The 22,238-nt window shown below is 39.3% G+C and overlaps 1 protein-coding gene and 1 long non-coding RNA gene across 2 annotated transcripts; one reads left to right on the top strand and one right to left on the bottom strand.

The window, feature by feature from the left end:
• Positions 1-5,192: 5,192 nt before the first annotated feature.
• Positions 5,193-5,975, bottom strand: LOC130731754 (uncharacterized). Its single transcript, XM_057583989.1, has 2 exons — positions 5,677-5,975; positions 5,193-5,427 (listed from the first exon to the last, which is right to left on the bottom strand). The coding sequence occupies exons 1-2, from the start codon at positions 5,973-5,975 to the stop codon at positions 5,193-5,195; spliced, it is 534 nt and encodes a 177-aa protein (XP_057439972.1).
• Positions 5,976-18,833: 12,858 nt separating this feature from the next.
• LOC130731757 (uncharacterized) lies at positions 18,834-21,856 on the top strand. Its single transcript, XR_009016812.1, has 3 exons — positions 18,834-19,089; positions 19,774-19,876; positions 20,783-21,856. It is a non-coding gene; the product is annotated as an uncharacterized LOC130731757 (long non-coding RNA).
• Positions 21,857-22,238: the final 382 nt, after the last annotated feature.

Genomic DNA, 22,238 nt, shown 5'->3' with positions numbered 1-22,238 from the left:
TAGAGGGTATGGTCATGACATGGACTTTTCCTACATTTGGGCCTGACAACCAAGGCCCAAATCTCTATGCACATCAGACGAATCCAAAAGAATCTTCCAGCTGGCTTGCGGGTCCACTTAAAGGGGGGCGAGAATCCTTGGTATTTCGCCAGTTACCGCCATGTCTTCCTTCGTCCGGCTGATTGCTTGTTTTGGGCGGGCATGGAGGTCTTTTTGTCCCGCCCAGTCCACATGCCCCCAAGACATGAGGCTCAGTTAGATTGAGTCGAAATGTCTTCAATATGCTATTTTGTCGCCTGCCTCCATTACTCATTGAATTTTTGGTGAAGTTATTTGTGAAGGTATTGGTTATTCTACACTGCCCCTTTCACGTTTGTTGTTATATCGCCACTCTACGTACTCGTTGATATGCCGCCACTTGTTATGTTTTGTTGTTATGCCGCCACTTTTTATGTTTTGTTGTATCGCCAATTTTGTGTTTATAGAGATATATCGTCATTGCCTCAACCGTCAATCAAGTCTTTTCCACTAACACACGCATGTAAGATCAAGTTTTGATCGAGTAGTACAACTCTATGTTTTGATGATTACAAGTTAACATTTGAGTATGAACAATTATGGTACTCTAACGTGTTTTTCTAAGTGTGCTATTTACAGGCTCTGACCTCAATTCAATCTCACACAAATCAGAAGCACTGTGCATAAAGAGTGACCCAAGCAACGCTTTCGCAACATCTATGTTCACTCTGAACAGTAGAAACGCTTCAGAAGATCTGAAGTTATATAAGCTCTGATATGGACTCAGTCACTTGAAGTTCTGAAGATCCAAAGTTCTGACAACCAAGAAACTCTGAAGGTTCAGATGTTCTGATGGTGTAGAAGACTCTGAAGATCTAGAAGCTGAATAGTGGAAACTCTGATGTCCAGAAGCAAGAAACTCTGAAGACCATGTACTTCCCTCTGAGTTCAGAATCAGAAGATACAACGGTCAGAGGATCTGTGCTTTCCCTCTGACTCTGATCAACCGGCTTCACAAGTTCCAACATGAAGCATTCCCCTGATCAGAAGTCTCCTAGGTTTAAAGGTCAAGTCAGTATCCAAGTTCAAAAGCAAATGTACTATCTTGACGACTTACCTAACATTCTCAGCCACAGCAGAAGCTGGAATTTCCAGAACTGCCCTCCAACGGTAGCAATTCCATGCAGCGTTCAAACCCTAATCCTTGGAGTATAAATAGAGGCTGAAGATTGAAAGATGCGGTTGGAAGAATTACACACGCGCAAGCAATATTCAAAAACCTTCTAAGAATTCTTTCATCTGAATTCATTGTGTTTACTATTAGCTTTTCAGAAGCAAATCCTTTGTAAACATTCTTTCTTAAACAGTTTGTTTAGTTACCTTTAGGAGATCAAGGTTGATCGGATCCTTGAGAAGACTAAGAGAGTGAATCTTAGTGTGAGCTAAGTCAGTGTAATTGTTAGTCACTTGTAGGTTTCAAGTGCAGTTGTAACACTTTACCTGATTAGTGGATTGCCTTCATTCTAAGAAGGAAGAAATCACCTTAACGGGTGGACTGGATTAGCTTAAGGGATTTATCAAGTGAACCAGGATAAAAATCCTTGTGTGCTTTTCTATCTCTTATCTTTAGCACTTAGTTCTCGAAAGATTTGATAAAAGATTTAAGGTGGAAGTTTTATCTTGAAAACGTTATTCAAACCCCCCCTTTCTACCGTTTTTCATACCTTCAACGCAATCCTTGTTTTCCGGGATTCGTCATCATTTGCCATAAATGCAGTTTCTATTTGTGTGTCTCGAGGAGTTATACCTTTTCACTTCGCACCTTTTTTAATTTTTTTTTAAATTTCAAATCCCACGACGCTTCGCTATCTATCCCTCTCATTCTCTCTCATATTTTCCCCTATAAAACCTCTTTTACCTCTTCACTTTTTTACTTTCTGAAACTTTCTCACTTTCTCCTCTTTGAACTCCGGCGAATCCTTTCTTACTCCGGCCGTCGTCATTGCGCGGTGTTCTTCTTTAGCCGACGTTCTCCTTACCCAATCTCTCATCTCTTCCTCCGGTGAGTTCTTTACATCCTTTTTTCTCATTTTGTTTTCTTTCTATTTCTTGACACTGTTCATCTTCCTCTTTTAACTTTCATGAAATTACCTAGCATGTCATTGAATAGTGTTAGCGTTTCTTCCTTAGAGCTTTCGTCACCTTCAACGGAGGGGGAAATTTCTGCCCCCTCTGTTATTGAGATCCAATCCTCGCCTTCCATTCACGAGGATTCTGGACCAGGCGGTTCTGTTGATTCTGTCCTTTCTTCCAATGGAGATTTATCTTCGCCGGAATGGCCTTTATCTTCCATTTGGTTGAAGATAAATGTCTGTGGCGTTCCATCTAGGGTAGTATTGGGAGCATTAATTCGCTTCAATATCTGCTCAAGGGTTTAGAAAGGTAAATCCCACCACTTCTCATAACGAGGACCTCCAGCTAAATGTTCTTCCCTGTGGCGAGGATGATTGTGTTCTTTTGCGAAAAGATTCATCAGATGAGTCGCCCGACTTCTTTTTCGTTTATGGTTACTTTTTCACTGATTTGAACATTAAACTTCCTTTTTCGCCTTTCATATGTCATGTTTTGTCCTTTCTGAATGTGGCGCCTTGCCAACTCCAGTCCAACGCCTTGGGCTTTATCCGTTGCTTCGAAATCCTATGTGATTATTTGAGCTTCACGCCCACCCACCCTTTGTTTTTTCTTTTCTATAAATCTGTTACTAAGAATCCTACTTCCGTGAAGTGGGTTCCTCTTCTAGCCCGCAAGAAAATGAGCCGGTTTACTGCTCTTAAGAGCCATTACAAAGTGTGGCAGAAAAAGTATTTTAAAGTTGTTGAGTCGCGTGAAGTAAAGAACTTGTTCCGGGATTCCAACAATTGTCCTCTCTTCCCATTTTACTGGACAAAAAATCCTCGCTGAAAAATCTCTATTTCATATGACGCCTTAGACGATTCTGAGCGAGGGGTTGCCGATTATCTTCGTTCATTGCTGGTAATCTCTGGTCATGAGTTGATTGAGGCGTCAAAAAATGGCACCTTAAATCAATTTTTTAGTAAGTTAATGATCTTTACACATAACTTGCTTTTTCATTCATGCCTCACTTCTAACTGTAATACTTCTTGTGTAGCCACGATGGGTAAAGGGAAGGTCGATGCCAGTCCTTTGAAGATGAAAGAATATCTCGCCCAATCTGCTGAGGCGGCGAGAAAAAGAGCTGCTGATGCTGAGCAGAAGAAAAAACTTGAAGGTACTTCAGATTCAGAGAACATCAGGGATCCTAAGCGCCAGAAAACTTCAGGCGCCACTGAAAAAACTGCTGGTGACAAACCCTTGCACCAGACGACTCTAAATCAATCCGGTTTGGCCTCAAGAGGTAAACCGGTAGAGAAAAAGAAGGGATATGATAATGTCCCGCCACCCCGGGGAGATCCAAATGCGATGATTAACCGCCCTTTGACTCCGTTTGCTCATGCTGGCTCTAGTTCAGCCATTGGAGGCGAGGCTCTCCCTACCCTGTTGAGCCTGTTTGATCTTCATTTTAACGGATTAGATTTTTTGAATCGAACCTTTGACAATAGGCTCCACAAAGACATTTCTGGTCAAGGTCCCCCCAACATTGCTTCCATGGCCATTCACCATGCCCTTTCTGCCGCCAGTACTGTGGCGGGTATGGCTCATTATGTGAAGGGTTTTCATGTAGCTAAGAATCGTCTTGAGAAGAAGGCGGCTGACTGGAAGGCTGCGTATGAGCGAGCAAAGGTCGACGCCGAAACCGCCAACAAGCACCTGAAGTCTTCCGAGGAAAAATGTGCTAAGTTAACTGAAGACTCTGCGACTTCTGACTTACTCGTGCAAAAGACTAAATCTTTGAAGGAAGCCATTAATGTCAAACACACTGCTGCTCAGGCTAAGTGCCGGAAGATGGAGGAGAAGTATGAACGCCTGAATGCTTCCATTCTAGGGTGTGCATCCATTCAATTTGCTCAAGGCTTTCTCAAGGCTAAAGAGCAAATCAGTGTTGTTGAACCAGGCTTTGACCTTTCCCGTATCGGGTTTTTGAAGGAGATTAAGGATAGGAAGGTAGTCGGCGATGATGATGTTGATATTGACCTCCTTCCTCAATTCAACTCTGAGAGTGAATCTGAGGAAGAAAATGGTGAAGATGGTCATGGCGTGGACAAGAATGAGGATGAAGGGGAAAAAGACCCAAAAGCTGCTGCAAGCCAAGACAACAACGCCAACAATGAAAACCTAGCTTGATCTCATTTCTTGTTTTATTTTGTTTGAGCCAAGCTTTGTTTTGGGTTTCGCCTTTTTGTTTTGTTACTTAAAGCATGTATGGGCCACGCCCCTTTCTATCTTTAATGAAGTTCATTTCAGTTTAACTATGTTGTTACTTTGAAGTTGTTATTTATTGAGCTTTATTAACGTTTAGGTTTATGTACCTTAGCCGATTTTTTGACGAGGCTTGGTTAGTAGTGGCCACTAGAATTGCAAAGGCTTTTAATACTCGGTGGCGATACTTTCTTATTCCGAAAGGATTATTCGCGGTATTTTATACCTTGATACGACTTACGCCGCATAAATTCGTAATATAAATAAAAAATAAACAATCTCTTGGAATGATCTTTTCATTGCTTATCAACACATGGGAACTATTGTCCCTTCATTTTTATATATGTCGCCTCATTAAAAACCTTTCCAAAGAAAGGGAAAAAGAGTGCGGCTTCATTCGTTTTTGTTGTTCCACTTAACTAAAGTACTGCTTCAAATGTGAGGCGTTCCATGTTCGTGGAATCTTTTGACCATCAAGTTGTTCCAATTTATAGGCTCCACCTCCAACATCGCCAATTATCCTGTAAGGCCCGCCCCAATTGGGTGAGAGTTTGTTATGCTTGTCAGGTATAGTCTTCTTTTGAAGCACTAAGTCTCCTACCCTCATAGTTCTCGGGACCACCTTTGTTGCGAACTTCCTTGCAATCTTCACCTTTCCCGCCTCATTCCTTAAGTGTGCCTCCCGTTGTTCCTCAGGCAGCATAATTAGATTTGCTATCAAATTATCCCCATTGTCGCCCTCATTAAACCGAGTTACTCGCCAACTTTGGTTTTCAATTTCCACTAGGAGCATGGCATCAGTTCCATAAGACTGCTGGAAGCTCTTCAGCCCAAAGACCTTTCGCCTCATCCAATTTTTTCTTTAAGCCCTTTAAAATGACCTTGTTGGCTGATTCTGCCTGCCCGTTGGTCTGAGGGTGCTCTACTGATGCAAATCGCATTTCAATTCCCATATCCGCACAAAATTCTCTGGTGACATTGCTTGTGAATTGAGTCCCATTATCCATTACCAAAGCCATGGGGACCCCAAACCTGCACACAATTCGTCGCCATAGAAAGTTCCTGACTTTAGCGGCCGTAATAGTCGCCATTGCTTCCGCCTCTATCCACTTCGTAAAATAATCAACCGCCACAATGATATACTTCATTTGCGCCTTTGCTACTGGGAATGGTCCTAAAATGTCAGTCCCCCACATAGCAAACGGCCAAGGTGCCATCATGGTTGTTAACTCTTCAGGCGGGGCTTTGTGTAAGTCAGAGAAAACTTGACACTTTTCACACTTCTTGACGTATTCTAGACAGTCCTTCTTCATTGTTGGCCAGTAAAATCCTGCTCTCAATTCCTTTACTGCCAATGATCGCCCTCCTATGTGACTAGAGCATACTCCTTCGTGAACTTCTGCCATGATTCCATGGGCATCTCTCATGTCAACACATTTGAGCATAGGAGACACAATTCCCCGCCGGTATAGTTCATCGCCTACCAGCGTGTAAAAACTAGCCTCCCTACGCTTTTCTTTTGTGTTCAAATCATCATCCTTTGGAGGTTTTTGAGGAAAGTTTTGATTGATTCCATCCATGAAGGCTCACCTTCGGTTACCATCTTTACCGCCTTTAACTTAACTTCCACCAAGTCAATACTGGGCGAGAAAGGGTTTCCTAGATGACTGTTTGATAGTTGCCCAATCGCCCCGTACTGGCCAGTTTTGCCAGCACGTCCGCCCTTTCATTTTGACTTCTTGGAATATGTTCTATCCTAATCTTCTCTATTTCCATAATCAACCTGTGCACCACTTCCAGGTATTTAGCAAGTTGTAGATCCTTCACCTGATACTCTCCTTTTACCTGTTTAACAACCAGTTGTGAGTCGCCTTTAATGATCAATTTCTGAACGCCTAATTCAATGGCAAGCCTTAATCTGGCGATTAGTGCCTCGTATTCTGATTGGTTGTTGCTCGCCTTAAACTCGAATTTCAAAGATTGTTCGATGGCCATCTTGTCCGGGCTTTCAATAGTTATTCCTGCCCCACTTCCCGTATCGTTGGAGGATCCATCAACAGACAAGACCCACTCTCCCTGAGTTTTCTCGCCTTCTGTGGGTGTTAATTCCGCCACAAAGTCAATCAAGCTTTGGATTGTAACTTGTCACCTTGGCTCATACTGTATATCATATTCAGACAACTCAACTGACTAACCGACCAATCGTCCTGACAGATCGGGTTTCTGGAGTACTTGTCTTAAGGGAACATCAGTTTTACCTTTGATTTGAAAACTTTGAAAGTATGGCCTAAGACGTTTCGTTGTTTTTAGAATTGCCAAGGCCGCCTTCTCGATTTTTTGGTATCGCAATTCAGCACCTTGCAGAGTATGACTCACAAAATATATAACCTTCTGCCTCTTCCCCTCTTCCTAAAGCAACACCGTACTGACTGCCCTAGCCGTAACTGCCAAGTAAAGCGTCAAAGGAACGCCTGGCGTGGGTTTGGATAGTACTGGTAATGTTGCTAGTGATTCTTTCAATTTAGTAAAAGCTTGTTCACATGCCTCGGTCCATTGGAACTTTGAATTCTTTTTCGAACAAGTGAAAAACGGAGCTGCTTTGTCGCCTACCATTGGCAAGAAACGTGCTAAGGCAGCCATGCGTCCTGTTAATCGTTGTACTTCCTTGACATTTGTTGGGCTTTTCATTTCCAAGATCGCCTTGCCTTTATCTGGATTTATTTCTATCCCTCTTGATGTTATCATGAATCCCAAAAACTTTCCCCCTTGAATCCCAAATGAACATTTCTCGGGATTTAACTTCATATGGTATTTTCTTAGCTGAGCAAATGCTTCCTTAAGATCATCGTTGTGGTCACTGGACTTGGCGGACTTGACAATCATATCATCCACATATACTTCCATGTTCCTTCCTACTTGGCTCGAAAATTTTTTATCCATGAGGCGTTGGTATGTGGCTCCCGCATTTTTTAAACCAAAAGGCATAGTTTTGTAACAATAATTCGCCTGATTAGTCATGAACGCCGTACTTTCCTCATCTGAAGGATGCATCATGATTTGATTATACCCAGAGTATGCATCCATGACACTTAAAAGTTCATTTCCAGAAGCCCCATCCACCAATTTATCAACATTGGGAAGAGGATATGAATCTTTGGGACACACTTTGTTCAGGCTGTGTCATCCGTGCACATTCTCCACTTCCCATTGGCTTTCTTGACCGTCAGTACGTTGGCGAGCCAGGTTGGGTATTGCACTTCGCGAATGAATTGGACCTTGATTAACTTCTCAGTTTCTGCTTGCACCGCCTTGTTCTTTTCATCACTCATCCTTCGCCTTGGCTGGATGACTCGTGTTGCTCCTGGCCGTATGGCCAGTTTATGAGTGATCACATTGGGGTCAATCCCTGGTACATCAATAATTGTCCAGGTAAAGAGATCTAGATTATCGCCTAAAAGGGTGATCAACCTTTCCTCCTGTTCTTTTGTTAAACTGCTACCGATTTTCAACACCTTATCCAGACTTGCGCTGATTTGGTTTCTTCCAAAGGTTGTGGGCAGCAATCGTCAGCATCATCCCTTGGGTCCAAACTAAACCCTTCTTGTGGAAAAATTTCAGTGATACGGTGGCTTTCCTTGGCGGCCTTTCGCCCGTAGAGCGCCACACTTATTAGGTAGCATTCTCTTGCCGCATTCTGATCCACACGAATGACGCCAATCTTCCCATTGCAGGTTGGGTATTTAATAGTTAAATGATCGGTGGAAATCACAGCGCAGAACTTGTTAAGAGTATCCCGCCCCAAAAGTACATTGTAATTAGCTCTACACGCCAGTACCAGGTACTTGACTTGATATTTCTTGACAAACTCCCCTTCACCAAAGGCTGTTGGTATTTCCACGTATCCCCGCACATTGACACGATCCCCTGTAAATCACACCAGGGTTCCTTTATACGGTTTCAAATCTGACTCCCTTAGCCCCAGGCGATCAAAGGCATCTCCATAAATGATGTCTGCCGAAGATCCCTGATCTAAGAACACTTTCTTCGTCATGTAATTGTTAACCCTGATTGTTACAACAATCAGGTCATTGTCATGGGGAATTACATGTGCAAAATCCTGAGGGGTGAATATGATTGGAGAGTGATTCAACCAACATTCGCCTTCGTATGCTTCGTGCACGGAATGTACTGCCGCCACATAACGCTTTCTGGCCTTGCTCGAAATCGCGCCTCCTCCAAATCCTCCTGCAATGGATGAGCATTCCCCAACAGGGTCGCCCAATTCTTCTACTATCTCCTTTCCTTTTCCTTTGTCCCCTTGGGTTACCTTGGCGGCCTCTGGTGTTGCTGTATCTTTAACAAAATTCGCCAGATGTCCAGCCTTAATGAGCCGATCAATCTCCCGCCGCAAGTTCCAACAATTATCCATGGTGTGACCCAACGTTTTGTGGTACTCACACCATCTGTTTGTGTCCACATTAGTTGGTAGTCGCCGAGGTGGTGGCGGATATTGCACAACATTTGTCTGTCCAACTGCTTTCAATATGGTGCTTAGGGGCGCATTCAGTTTAGTAAGTGGAACCGTATTTGGCGAGGCAACACGTTGACCAGCCGAGGCTGTAGTGGTACCTTGGGGATTTCTATGCCATGTATTATGGAATCCAGGTTTGGAGTTTTGATATGGACCAGGCCTTGGTGTTCGTGGAGTTTGAGCTAGCCTTGTATCCTTTCCAGCCTTGGGCTTGTCCTGCAAAACTCCGCCGGGCGGGACATGTTTTCATCCCTCCTCCCTTTCTTGCTTTTTCTGATCATCTTGTTCAATTAAGATGAATTCCTGAACGCGAGCGCAAAGATCCATCATGTCACGCGCTGGTTGTCTTGTTAAATCTCGATTCAAATCTCCCGCCTTGAGATCATTTTTGAAGGACGCCAGACATACATCCGGGTTATCCTCCTCCAGTTGAACATCCATCTTACTGAGGTGCGCCATGTAGGTCTTTAGCTTCTCTCATGGCTGTTGATGTATGCTGATGAGATCAAACATAGTTGCTTTTGTAGTTTTATTGGCGGAGAATTGAGTTAAGAATTTTGTGGACAAATCCGTAAAATTGTCAATTGAGAAGGGCGGTTGTCTAATGAACCACTGCATCGCCATTCCCTTGAATGTTGAAGGCAACAATCTGCACTTCACCTCGTCCGTCGCCCCACCAATAACCATTTTGGTGTTAAAGTACCACAAATGCTCCATGGGATCAGAATCGCCCGAGAAGGCGTCTAATGCCATTGTTTGAAAATGTTTTGGTACGTCCACCTTTGTGATGGTTGGAACAAAAGGTTGAAATTCGACGACATCCTCAGCCTCAAGCCGTTGCCCCTGCTTAAAATCTTACTTCTGTGTTAAATATTCCACCTGGGCTTGTAGCTGTTCATTCTGGTTTTGTACCTTTTGCAAGGTATCCAGCATTTTCTTCAAAGCCACGGGTGTGATACCCGTTATCACCTTCTGCGCTTTCTTCGGAGCACTGTTCTTAAGATCTTCTAAGTTTACGTACTCAGGTGGCGTGGATCGTCGCCTGACACCTGGATCTGACTTGGCTATCAGATTTGAGGGCTTACCCGGAGCTAGTTTTACCAGCGACGTTGGTGACTGCGCCACCGAGTGAACTCCCTCCGAGGAAGCCTCCTGCTCTTGCTCTTGAAGTACTGTACGATTGTTGTCTCGACCGCCGCCGCGTCTGCCCTTCCTACCACCACCTCTCCGACGTTGATCACGACGGCCCACACCGCACGAACGAGTTTCCATGAATCATGACTCTCACCCTCTACGTCACTTGTAGATCTAGGTTAGAGCCACAGACGGCGCCAATGTTGCGTTCTAAGGTAAGCTTAAGTGAGAAGAGTACGAAAGACAAACCCTAGTAGAGCACTATAATAGCAAAGATGTAATAAAAGGGAATATTCTCATTAAGTGTCAAAAGTTCCTGGTACAAGGTTATGACCTTCCCTTTTATAGAGGGTATGGTCATGACATGGACTTTTCCTACATTTGGGCCTGACAACCAGGGCCCAAATCCCCATGCACATAAGACAAATCCAAAAGAATCTTCCAGCTCGCTTGCGGGTCCACTTAAAAGGGGGCGAGAATCCTCGGTATTTCGCCAGTTACCGCCATGTCTTCCTTCGTCCGGCTGATTGCTTGTTTTGGGCGGGCATGAAGGTCTTTATGTCCCGCCCAGTCCACTTTGAGAGGAAGAAAAAAAAATTGTGGCAAACATAGTAATGTTTTATTCATTTATGCTAAATTTCATTTTTTTTTTCTGTAAATATGTTTGGCCATTATCTTAGAAAATGAAGCTCAATTGTTCTATTTAACTTGAATTAATGGGTTCTGATATTTTGTTAGCGATCAAGGTATGAGTTCTCTATAATGATGCCATATCTCAACATGTTCCTATTCTCAAACATTGGTAGTGTGGTTGTTGACTACTTAATCACTAGGAGTCTGTCAGCTTTTATCTCAAACCTACAATTCAATTTGAAGCTAAATCATCCCACACGTTATATATATAATTCCAAAATCGTAAAGCATTTTTACATAATACCAAACTAAAATCAGACCCTAATTTTAATTTACATATCTAATCAAATGATTTGGACTTATGGATGTTAGATATCTGCAAAAATTGGTCGAGATAAGTTCAACAAAACTTGGGTTGTGTCGCTGTGCTATAAGTGCTTCAACTTTCGGTTGCTCCCCATTCTTCAGGTACTTTTCCGATCCCTGATTGATTCTTAGATCGAAGTGAGATATTGACACTATCTGATTTTTGTGTGCCTATTTATCTGCAAAACGTTCTGTTACATATAGTCTTGCACCATTTCCAATTTGCTTGTATTCTCTATTATCTTTACTTTATGATTGAAATAAAACAAGCTGGTTTAATTTAATTTACTTTATGTTGAATTTAACAATGATGCTTCTTTGAGAGGACAATTGATTTGTTTTTCATAACATGGTTTGTTTAACGAGTCTTCCTCTTGAATCTCAATTCCACTTAAAGAAAAGAATGGAAAAGGAAACCTTGGAAATGCACATTTTTCAAATGCAGGTTCTGAAGCTTCATTTAATAAATGTGAAAGAAAATATAGCTTTGAAAAATCCTCAACACTCATCGTACATAGGTATAGTGAAAGTCACCACACCGAAGTCAACACCAATGGTAGAAAGTACTCTTTTTCCATATTGCACGATTAATGTTTCAAGTTCAGGCTTGTGATTGAAGACATTCAATATTTGCCTACTAGGCATTAAATTTTTATTCAAAATGCTGAGTTGTGGAAATACTGGGTGCTAGAATGGAGATGACTAACTAAAACTAGGAGAGGCATGTATGTTTATACCATTCTTCACTACTAGAAAAAAGACTTTTCACATCAGGGTTTTCACATCGGTTAATCAATTACCTGATGTAAAAGATGACGCGGTGGCAATATTGAAATTATCGTGAAGTTTTATGATAGTTTTCACATCAGTTAGGAATATGTCTGATGTGAAAAGTAATTAGGAAACACTTTTTACAACGGTTGTTAGAATAAGCGATGTGAAAGCTAAATGCGGTGGCATTTTTGAAATTTTAATGAAGTACTTTTTACATCGGTTATAATATAAGCGATGTAAAAAGCCCATCTTTTCTTAAGTTTTCACATCGGTTATATTATAACCGATGTGAAAAGTCTCAGTTTTTTGAGTTTTGACATCGGTTTTGTTATAACCGTTGTGAAAGATCACTTTTTTTTTAATTTTTACACAGGATACAAAGATCAGTATTCATTCAAAGTGCTTTCTTCCTCTTTCACCGTTGAAAACCTAAGTCGCCTACGCTCTTGCTCCTCTTTCGCCGTCGCTCGCCGTCGCTCGCCGTCGCTTGCCGTCGCTTGCCGTCGCTCGTGCGTTGTGCAGGTCCTGTTTCGCCGTTGTTCGCCGTCGCTAGCTCACCATTCACCTCACTCTCATTCTCTCTCAGTCTCGCCGTTGTTCCGCAGTCGCTCGTCGTCGCTCGTGCAGCTCTGTGGTCCACTTTGATTCCTTGCGTTAAGGTGCGTTGCTTTCTTGTTCTTTGTTTCATGGATTGGAGCATATTGTTTGATATGGGTTTTGAAGTTTGCAGTGTTCATAACATACTGTTGGTTTTTTCTTCAATCTATGAATATATGAATGAATCTAACTGGTTACAAATCCTTTGAAAGCTTGATTGGTTGAGTGCTTGTTGTTGAAACTTGATTTGATGTGGATTGGGATTATTAGCGTCGTTTAGGTTTTGGTTGATTGAGAGAGTTTAATGTTGGACCTTAGCTGAAAAGGAAAAATTTCAGATGGATTACAGATGGACTCCAATTATTTTGAAGGCTCCCCCTAACCTGTAAGCAACAACTTTCTCCTATAAATTCACCCATCTACCGAGTTTATTTTCGTATGCCTGCCCCTATGGGCGTTTGAATCAATTAAGTAGCTCATACAGAAGTTCTGTGCTCGTCCTGTTGCCCCTAATTTCAGTTAACTCTCTTTCAGCTGTTAAGCTACCCCTCACTGGTATAAATGAATAAATTGAAAGTAAGTTCTGATATGCATGTTTTTTTTATATGCATATATTGTAGGAATAATTATTGCTTAAGTGGAGTTGAGTTCGATTCAGTTATAGAAGTCCCACTTTATTTCTACAGATTCGTTGTCCATTAGATTTTTGACTCTCTTTTGGTTGTTTTAAATTACAATGCATTGGGTTTCTATTATATAATATACTTTGGCTTGGCAGTATAATTTTGAAGGCAAGTGAGGCTTGGTTAAATTTGGGGAGGTAATAGCAGTAGCAGGGCCATATGTGCATCTCCGGATTGGTCTATACACTTGTTCTGAATGGAATTATGGGTAAGTTTAGATCTTTTGCATGTATGTTTTTTACTTAGAGGTTAAGTATCATAGCTAATCCCGGGCTTCAATTTTATTTTCTTCTGAGCAGTGGTTTCCCTTATTTACTATTGTTCTTAAGCAGGGCTTCAATTTTATTCCAGGTTTACCCTGAGGGTAAGGTGTATAATTTTATATTCTTCTCTCTTGTCCCAAATACTGGTGTGTACCATGCATCTTTCCATGAATTTAAGATTCTTTTCAATGTGAGGGCGAGGGTGGTTCCTGATGAATCTAAGTTAATTCCAATGAATGGACTGTATCTTAAAAACTCAGCTAAGCTTGAATTGACAGTGGGAGAATGTGACTTTTTTTTTTATCTCAAATGGCTACATCATTGCAAGAGGTGGTGTATGTGTTATTGATGTGGTTGTATCTCATTCATTCTGTTCATACAGCTTTGTAAGAAAATTTCAGTATCTCTTCAGCTCTATTGTTATGCCTCAAAGTCTTAAAATCTCAATTCAGCTTAGGCCTCCTGTTGTCTACTATTAATAAAGTCTATTTTATTAGCCATTATTACTCTCCCCAACACTTGGCAGTAATTCTTCTTTAGGTAGAAAGAAAAGATTCCCCAATTTCCAATGACAGTTCTGCAATTGGTTCATGTCATTATTTTGTACATTTCACTTGGATGGTTGGATCAAGCACATGTTCTCCTTGATGTAATGCATCTAGATGGAGTTAAAACTGATTCAGCTTAACCAAGCTTGGTCCCCAGTATATACAATTTTACATTTCCCTATTATTTATTTTCTTGTCTAGAAAACATGAATATGTATAATGCTTTGACGTCACCAGATATGGACAGGGATAACTTAGAAAGAAGGGAAGATTATGGAGAACACTATAAATTAGTGATGAGCCTTAGCATGTTAGTCCTTTGTGAATAAAGAAAAAAAAATAAGCGTATGAAAAACTATTTTGATAATTGAGTTGGAGCACATTTCTCCAACAAACTATTTCCTTCTGCGTGTATGAAAAGTCTTTGTGGGAGTCATATTTCTTCTGATCACATATCTGTGCAATTCATTCTGAACTGTGGTGGGGAGCATCTTTCTTGAAGTTTTTGTCTGACTTTCTTAGTGGGATTGTAACACATACTCTTATTTCACTCCATGCTTTTCACTGGATGTGGATGGTCAATGTGCTCTATGCTAGATATTGGGGCACTCATTCTAAGGATTATGAGAAGTAATGTGTTAAATTACAAGCTAGACCGATATTTCTAACAGGAACTGTCCCTCTTCAATGAAAAAGTTAGGAATTATTTTGGAAAAATTAATTAAGCATCTGAGGCAGAATCCATGCCCAATAGATACCAATGAAGTTATGTCTGACTCACAAAGTTTTCCTTTTTTGTAGTTGATCATGGTAGTTCGTCACTTTCCGATTGAAGGTTGAGCCAAAGGTCGTAAGAAAGTTATATAGACAATGATTTTAGTTGTTTATAGCTGTTTTAACCTTCCTCTTTGTGGTTTCTGATGTTTATTAATTACTACGGTATTGGACAAGCATGCCATTGCTGATCCTGTAAGTGGTTTTTTCAAACCATTTAATTATTTCACACATCATGGAATAGCAAGGGTCTCAGCTTAAGACTAAAACTGCTACTGAACAATTTGTTTCTTTTGGGTCAAATATGATTTTAGTCCCTGTAAAATAGATGTGAATTGAACTTGTATGATTTGAATGATTATGATACAGCAAGGTTGGCTCTTTATGGCATCGAGGCGGACATGCCATTGGCTGAATCAGAAGATGATGATGATTTTCACATATCAGAAGGAGGAGTTTTTAACTCTTTATCCTAGGAAGGATCTGAAAGAGCTCAATGAGACTGAGGAGGTTGTTTTAACTTAATCACTCTTAGTTTGTAGTTGATTCTTTCCAATTAAATTGAAAGTTTATTATCAATTCATATCACTATTCACAGTTTATTACGAGTGCATTCTTTCATGTAGGATGGTGTGTTTACGGTTGTAGCACGAGTTACTGGCCTTGCTAAAGGGGAGAAGTGGTGGTACTCTGCATGCAGTTGCCACAAGGCAGTAACAATTGAGGATGGAACATTTTACTGTTCTGGTTGCTGCAAACCTGTACTGTCTGTAACTCTTAGGTGATGCATAGCACGGGTCACAATCCTAGTAAAGACTAAAGGAACATAAAGAACAAAGGGTATTGATAGTCTTTTTCTGCTGAAAATTCTGTTGTCTTCAATTATTGTTGCTGTTTGTGAGAGCTCAAGAGTATTGATAGTCTTTTTCTTTTGGCTTTAAATTGAGAATAAGTTAAAGCCATCATAGTATTGATAGTCTTGTTTCTTTGCTTTTGTTTTTATCTTACCTTTCTTTTGCTGGCAGTGTTGTGTCATTTGTTTTCTAGTTTAGATAGTCTTTTTCTTTTGGCTTTGTGATGCCTTCTTATAGAGACTCCCTTTGCTTTTGTTTTTATCTTACCTTTCTTTGGATACTTTGCAGAAGCTTGGCACCTGTTGTGGAAAGGTACTTAGCTTGAGTTGAAAAAACAGTAGCAGCTGAGTTGAAAGGTACTTTGCAGAAGCTTACCTATCTAATATTCACTTTAAAACTATTTTAGGTTGTCTTTGAGCATGTCTTGAACATTGAAGTGTGATATTTTTCTGGTTGGATGGAGTAAATATTTTCAATGTAAGAGAGGTGTGTGATCAGAGCTCAAGGGTAGTTGGTTTCTGGGAATTCTTTTCCATGATATATTGTATTCTGTTAGAGTATGCAATATACTTAGTCATTACAAGCTGATAATTTATGATGTGAATAGACTCTTAGTGGGTTAGTTTCTGTACTCAGGCTCTAACTAATTCTATTTCTGTTAAAGAGCTCAACTTGTACAGGGATTTATATACCCTCATTCAAACAACTTATAGATAGGTAGTTCCTTACTGTCCTATATGACAGAACCTTTAATTACAGTGAAGAAAATGATAGTGGTTAGATTCAGTGATTAATTTTCCATTATTGTGTCACTAGATTGTCTTAGCCTGTAACATTCCTGATATTGTGTCACTGTGTTAGTTTTCCAGATATTAGTTGGCTCTTGTGCTAACCTTTTCTTCTCATTTTCCAGATATTAGTTGGCTCTTGTGTCACTAGATTGTTGATCTCTGTATTTATTGCATCTGTTTATAGGGTTCAAAGTTGCTCACCTCCGCTGCTCTCCTAATTTATGCTTATGGTGCTGGTGGCTTTCCTGCTTGGGGCATTAATTTGCTGAACTGTTGCTGTTTTGCTGAATTGTTGATGTTTAACTATTTTGTCCTAATTTCATGAGCAGTTGCTGTTTAAGTACATTTAAAGAACTAGAATTGCTGAATTGTTCTAGTTCTTTTAGGCTATTATGTTTTCTTTTTTGCTGGGACCTTGGATGTTTAACTCACTTGAGAGAGTGTGTTCTCAAGATCTCTTTTTATGTTAATAAATTTTCATTAAAAAAATATGTATATTCAGGTCAAATTCGTGTGGAAAAAAAAAAATTGTTGAGCATTCACATCGGTTTTCAGTCTAACCGATGTGAAAAGTATACACATTTCACATCGGTTTTTTGTCTAACCGATGTGAAAAGTATACATTTCACATCGGTTGGCTGACAGAACCGATGTGAAAAGTATACTTTTCACATCGGTTGGCTGACAGAACCGATGTGAAAAGTGTACATTTCACATCAGTTGGCTGACTGAACCGATGTGAATAAACCCGATGTGAAAAGGTTAGGAGATACCACATCAACATTGTTTACATCGGATAAAAACCGATGTTAAAACTCAAAAATACCCGATGTGAAAACTAGTTTTTCTAGTAGTGCTTGATGCTTGGTTCAGAGATATTATCTTTTTTACCATTTCACAAACTCTTCTTCTGCAGTATGTCCATCCATTCTACTGATGCAAACAAAATATTGGAACCAAGCCCAACATGAAGGACATTTGTTAACTAGTGAGTTTCTGGTTGTGGTGACTTATTGAAATCTACCGTATGTTTTTGATGTGGTCCATTTTGTAACAGTTAAACCGACTTTTGTTGGTCATAGGTTGTGGCACTTCTGTATGATGATTATGCTGAAACACAAGATACATGAGTTCGAAAAACAGGGTATAGATATGTAGGCAACACCTACTTTATTCTTAATTAGTCATATTACTCTCATGTTGATGGGTTGATGGTGCTAGCGTCTTGCTAAATTGAACTTGAATCATTCAATAGGATATAGATATGTACTTTGACGACTCACTCCATTTACAATGTCTCACTAAATTGAACTTTATGGAGGATAGTCAAGACAATTACATGTAATTCATCGTCCAAGTTATATCAAAACCTAACACTTTCATTATTTTTTAGTCTAACTTTAACCTTAACTCCGACAATTAAAATAACAAAAAAAAATATATAATGGATAAATTAATTTTACATAATTATTGGATCCATATTATGACATTACAATGACATTTCCTACGTAGGGCTTTTAAAAAAAAATAAGACATGTCCATAATATTCACAGTATATTGAATCAGACTCGCCCGCGCAACGAGCGGGTCTTAATCTTGTTTTTATTTAAACTTCCAGAAACATGTTGGTCGAGTTTTTGGAGAGTTTTGAAAAAGTTCTTTGAAGAACAGAAGTGAGGAAGAAAGAGAGTTTTAGAGAGAGATTTGACGCTTCTTTTATGTGTATCTAGAGCTGAGGAGAGGCAGAGTTTCGAAATAAAAGGTTGGGGTGTGTTCAGAACTGAAATGAAATTTGATGATTATTGAGGGACTAAATTCTAATTTCCTAGTTTATTAGGTGTATAAAAGTAATTTTACTAATTAGGAGATGTTAATTATTTTCAAAATTCTAATTTCACCTAAATAATTTCTTTTATGACGATTATTGGACCAAAATTTACTAATCAAATAATTTCTATGATCTACAATCTCAAATTAGTGTTTTCAATTTTTATCAACTATTTCCTACAATACACACAATAATAATAATAATAACAACAACAATAATAATAATAAGCTAATTATTTTAGTAGGAGAAAAATGGGATGTTACATAAGCTACCCACGAAATAGGGGTTTGTTGTTTAGTGTAGCTCCTCCAATTGTTCATCAATTTGTCTCATTCCGTCTTTCTTTAGTAGCTGATCATCAATTTGTTTTTGCATGTTCATGCTTTGTGTGCCGTACGGGTAGCTCCTCCAATTGTGGGTACGATTGATTGTCAAATTTTGCACATGTTTGGTGGTGAAGTTGTGAAGTATGGCTTCCATCAGCCGAGAGTGGGTGGTAGGTAATGTCTAATCCATTTTGATGTGGGTTGTGTATTGTGTTTGAGATTTGAATTTCAAATTTAAAGGGTTCCCGCTATTGATAAATAATTGTATTTCTCAATGTTGGAGTTGTGTATAAATAAATAATTAAATACTGGTCACAAGGCTTCTGTTCTGTTTGTTTCTTTGTTCCAATTGTTTCAGCATATTTTGTCTCCTCTTCATTGGCAAGCTGCGTGAACTAGTTTGGGCTCCCAGGGAATTCTGCTCACTTGTGTTGAGTGTAACTATTAGTAAGATTATATCTTTTCATAGGGAGGTTAAGTATCATAGCTAAGATCCAGGGCTTCAATTTTTTTTATCCTAAACAATGATTTCTCTCTTTGACTATATTTCACTGTTGGAGTTCAGTTCAGAACTGATACTGAACCATTCAAGGTAATCATTCATTCTCTTTGCTTTCTCTCTTTCTCATCCTGCTACACCTACACCTGCTTCCTTTTATCATATGAAATTGTTGTGTTCTGGAAGAAATGAAATTGTTCACCTCTAAGATAATGGATATGATGAACCAATAGAACATGTATGTTTCAAAAGTCATTTTGCAAAATGTTCTTAGATTCACAGTCATTGTTTCTTTCTAATGACATCATGTTATTGTTGTTGGAACTCTTACCCATGTTGTGTTTTGTTTGCATCTGCTTTTGCCCAGGTTCTGAACAAAGTTGAAGCTTTTGGGCTTAAATGGCTCACTTTATGGTTTTCTATATATATGTCGTTATGTGTAGAATAGCTATAGAACCATACATGTTTACGTGCCATGACTCTTTGTTGTTTTGCTCTTCTCTTGATATGGAATTTCGTTTTCTTCCTGTAAAATTGTAGTTAATATTAATGTGTTTAAATTATTGTTCTTCTTCTACATTATTTCTATAATGCATTGTTTGTTTACACTAAATATTAGATATTGATTTTTTGAACTGACTTTGTATTTTGTTATTGTTCTTATTCATTGTTTCTTGTCTTTCCTTTTTTTGTTTTCCATTTTATCCTTCACTTTTCTTTGGATTTTTGTTTCCTTTGTTCACTCTTTCCCTTCATCATCGTATGTATGCTTTTCAGCTTCTGTGTTGAGAATTCCATCAAACCTGCAATGGAAGGAGAGCTTCTTGAATCTAGAAATGTGACTTCATAACATCCATATACATCAACATAATCATCAATGGTAACCCCTTCCTCCTTATTTGACTTTTTCTCTCATTTCACAAAAATGTTTGAGGTTACAATGTTGCACATATCACGTTCATGCTCTGCTATGAAACTACCATACGTGATACGCCTAACTCAGGTTCATATTTGCCACATAAATTTGAGAAAATCTGGTAGCGGGTTTACTTCAGTTGGTTTCCATATTGGATTTTGAGATTTGATTTTGGATTGACTTGAGTTTGACTTGGTTTTAATGGAATTGCGGGTTTTGCCATTTGGGTTGCTCTTCTTCTGTTTGTTTTTTCGAAAGGGAGTTATGTGAATTTATGGCTTTTGTTTTGTGATGTGATTGTTAAAGGAGTGATTCTTTATTGTGTTAATCTGTTGTTTTGGTCAATTGCAAAATGTGAAGTGCTTACTCGTGTCTCATTAGGTCTACTCTACTGATTTTTTCAATATGATGTGTTTTATTTTTGTCCAGAATTGAATTAAGTCCAATTTCATTCTCTTATTCAGGTTGGTTTTTTATATTAAAAAAATTCCGTATCAATTTTTGAGTTAATACCTTATCAGATTTAAAAAGTATGTTATCTTGAGTTATTTAGATTGGTGCTTGACAAAAAATATACTGTTTATTGGATGAAATGAGTGGATCTTTGACCTTTTCTTCAGAATTTAATATTCAAGGAGTAAACATAAATGAAGCTCAAGTTTGTAGTATTTTAGTATTCTATATCTTGTCCTATCTCTATATCCTGTGTGTTCTATCTTTATGGTAAGTGCTGTTTAATTTGGTAGGGTCATTTTGCCGATTGATAACACCATACCATATTGATTTTCATTGCTTGCTATAAAATGCGGACTTTTTAGCCCTTATCTTTTATAGTGAAATTAAGCCTTTGTCTCATGGTTTGCATTGCAGTTGCTGCTCAAGATTCCATGGATTTGCTAAACTTCTGCGATACAACCGATGACATTTTATAAGCTTGATTACATGTTAGAGTCTTTGTTGTTAAATTACACATTGCAGTGTAAGATCAAGTTTTGATCTAGTAGTACAACTCTATGTTTTGATGATTACAAGTTAACCTTTTGATATGAACAATTGTGGTACTCTAACGTGTTTTTCTGAGTGTGCTATTTGTAGGTTCTGACCTCAACTCAATCTCACACAAATCAGAAGCACTGTGTATAAAGAGTAACCCAAGCAACGCTTTCGCATTCACCATGTTCAGTATGAACAGTGGAAAAGCTTCAGAAGTTCTGAAGCTATACAAACTCTGATGTGGACTCAGTCACTAGAAGCTCTGAAGATCCAGAAGTTCTGATAACCAAGAAACACTGAAGGTTCAGATGTTCTGATGGTGTAGAAGACTCTGAAGATCCAGAAGCTGAATAGTGGAAACTCTGATGTCCAGAAGCAAGAAACTCTGAAGGCCATGTTCTTCCCTCTGAGTTCAGAATCAGAAGATACAATGGTCAGAGGATCTGTTGTAAGATCAAGTTTTGATCTAGTAGTACAACTCTATGTTTTGATGATTACAAGTTAACCTTTTGATATGAACAATTGTGGTACTCTAACGTGTTTTTCTGAGTGTGCTATTTACAGGCTCTGACCTCAACTCAATCTCACACAAATCAGAAGCACTGTGTATAAAGAGTGACCCAAGCAACGCTTTCGCATTCACCATGTTCAGTATGAACAGTGGAAAAGCTTCAGAAGTTCTGAAGCTATACAAACTCTGATGTGGACTCAGTCGCTAGAAGCTCTGAAGATCCAGAAGTTCTGATAACCAAGAAACACTGAAGGTTCAGATGTTCTGATGGTGTAGAAGACTCTGAAGATCCAGAAGCTGAATAGTGGAAACTCTGAAGTCCAGAAGCAAGAAACTCTGAAGGCCATGTTCTTCCCTCTGAGTTCAGAATCAGAAGATACAATGGTCAGAGGATCTGTGCTTTCCCTCTGACTCTGATCAACCGGCTTCACAAGTTCCAATATGAAGTATTCCTCTGATCAGAAGTCTCCTAGGTTAAAAGGTCAAGTCGCTATCCAAGTACAAAAGCAAGTGTACCTTCCTGACGACCTACCTAACGTTCTCAGCCACAGCAGAAGCTGGATTTTCCAGAACTGCCCTCCAACGGTAGCATTTCCCATGCAACGCTCAACCCTAATCCTTGGAGTATATATAAAGGCTGAAGATTGAAAGAAGCGGCTAAGAAACTAAGTAGAAGCAACATACACGCGCAAGACATATTCAAAATATTCTAAGCTTTCTTTCATCTGAAATTCATTGTGTTTACTATAAGCTTTTTAGAAGCAATTTCTTTGTAAACAAGAACTTCATATACAGTTGTATAGTTTGCCTTTAGGAGATCAA

Source organism: Lotus japonicus, chromosome 1 (genome assembly GCF_012489685.1).
Source record: "Lotus japonicus ecotype B-129 chromosome 1, LjGifu_v1.2".
Classification (NCBI taxonomy): domain Eukaryota; kingdom Viridiplantae; phylum Streptophyta; class Magnoliopsida; order Fabales; family Fabaceae; genus Lotus; species Lotus japonicus.
This window is presented reverse-complemented; position numbering and strand designations above follow the sequence as displayed.

Bases quoted from the DNA above. Each gene is read 5' to 3' on its own strand.
- LOC130731754 (XM_057583989.1), bottom strand. From the start codon at position 5,975: ATGGATGGAATCAATCAAAACTTTCCTCAAAAACCTCCAAAGGATGAT. The intron at 5,428-5,676 runs GTGTGAAAAGTG...AATTGTGTGCAG, and splicing joins TGTCTAGAATACGTCAAGAA to GTTTGGGGTCCCCATGGCTT.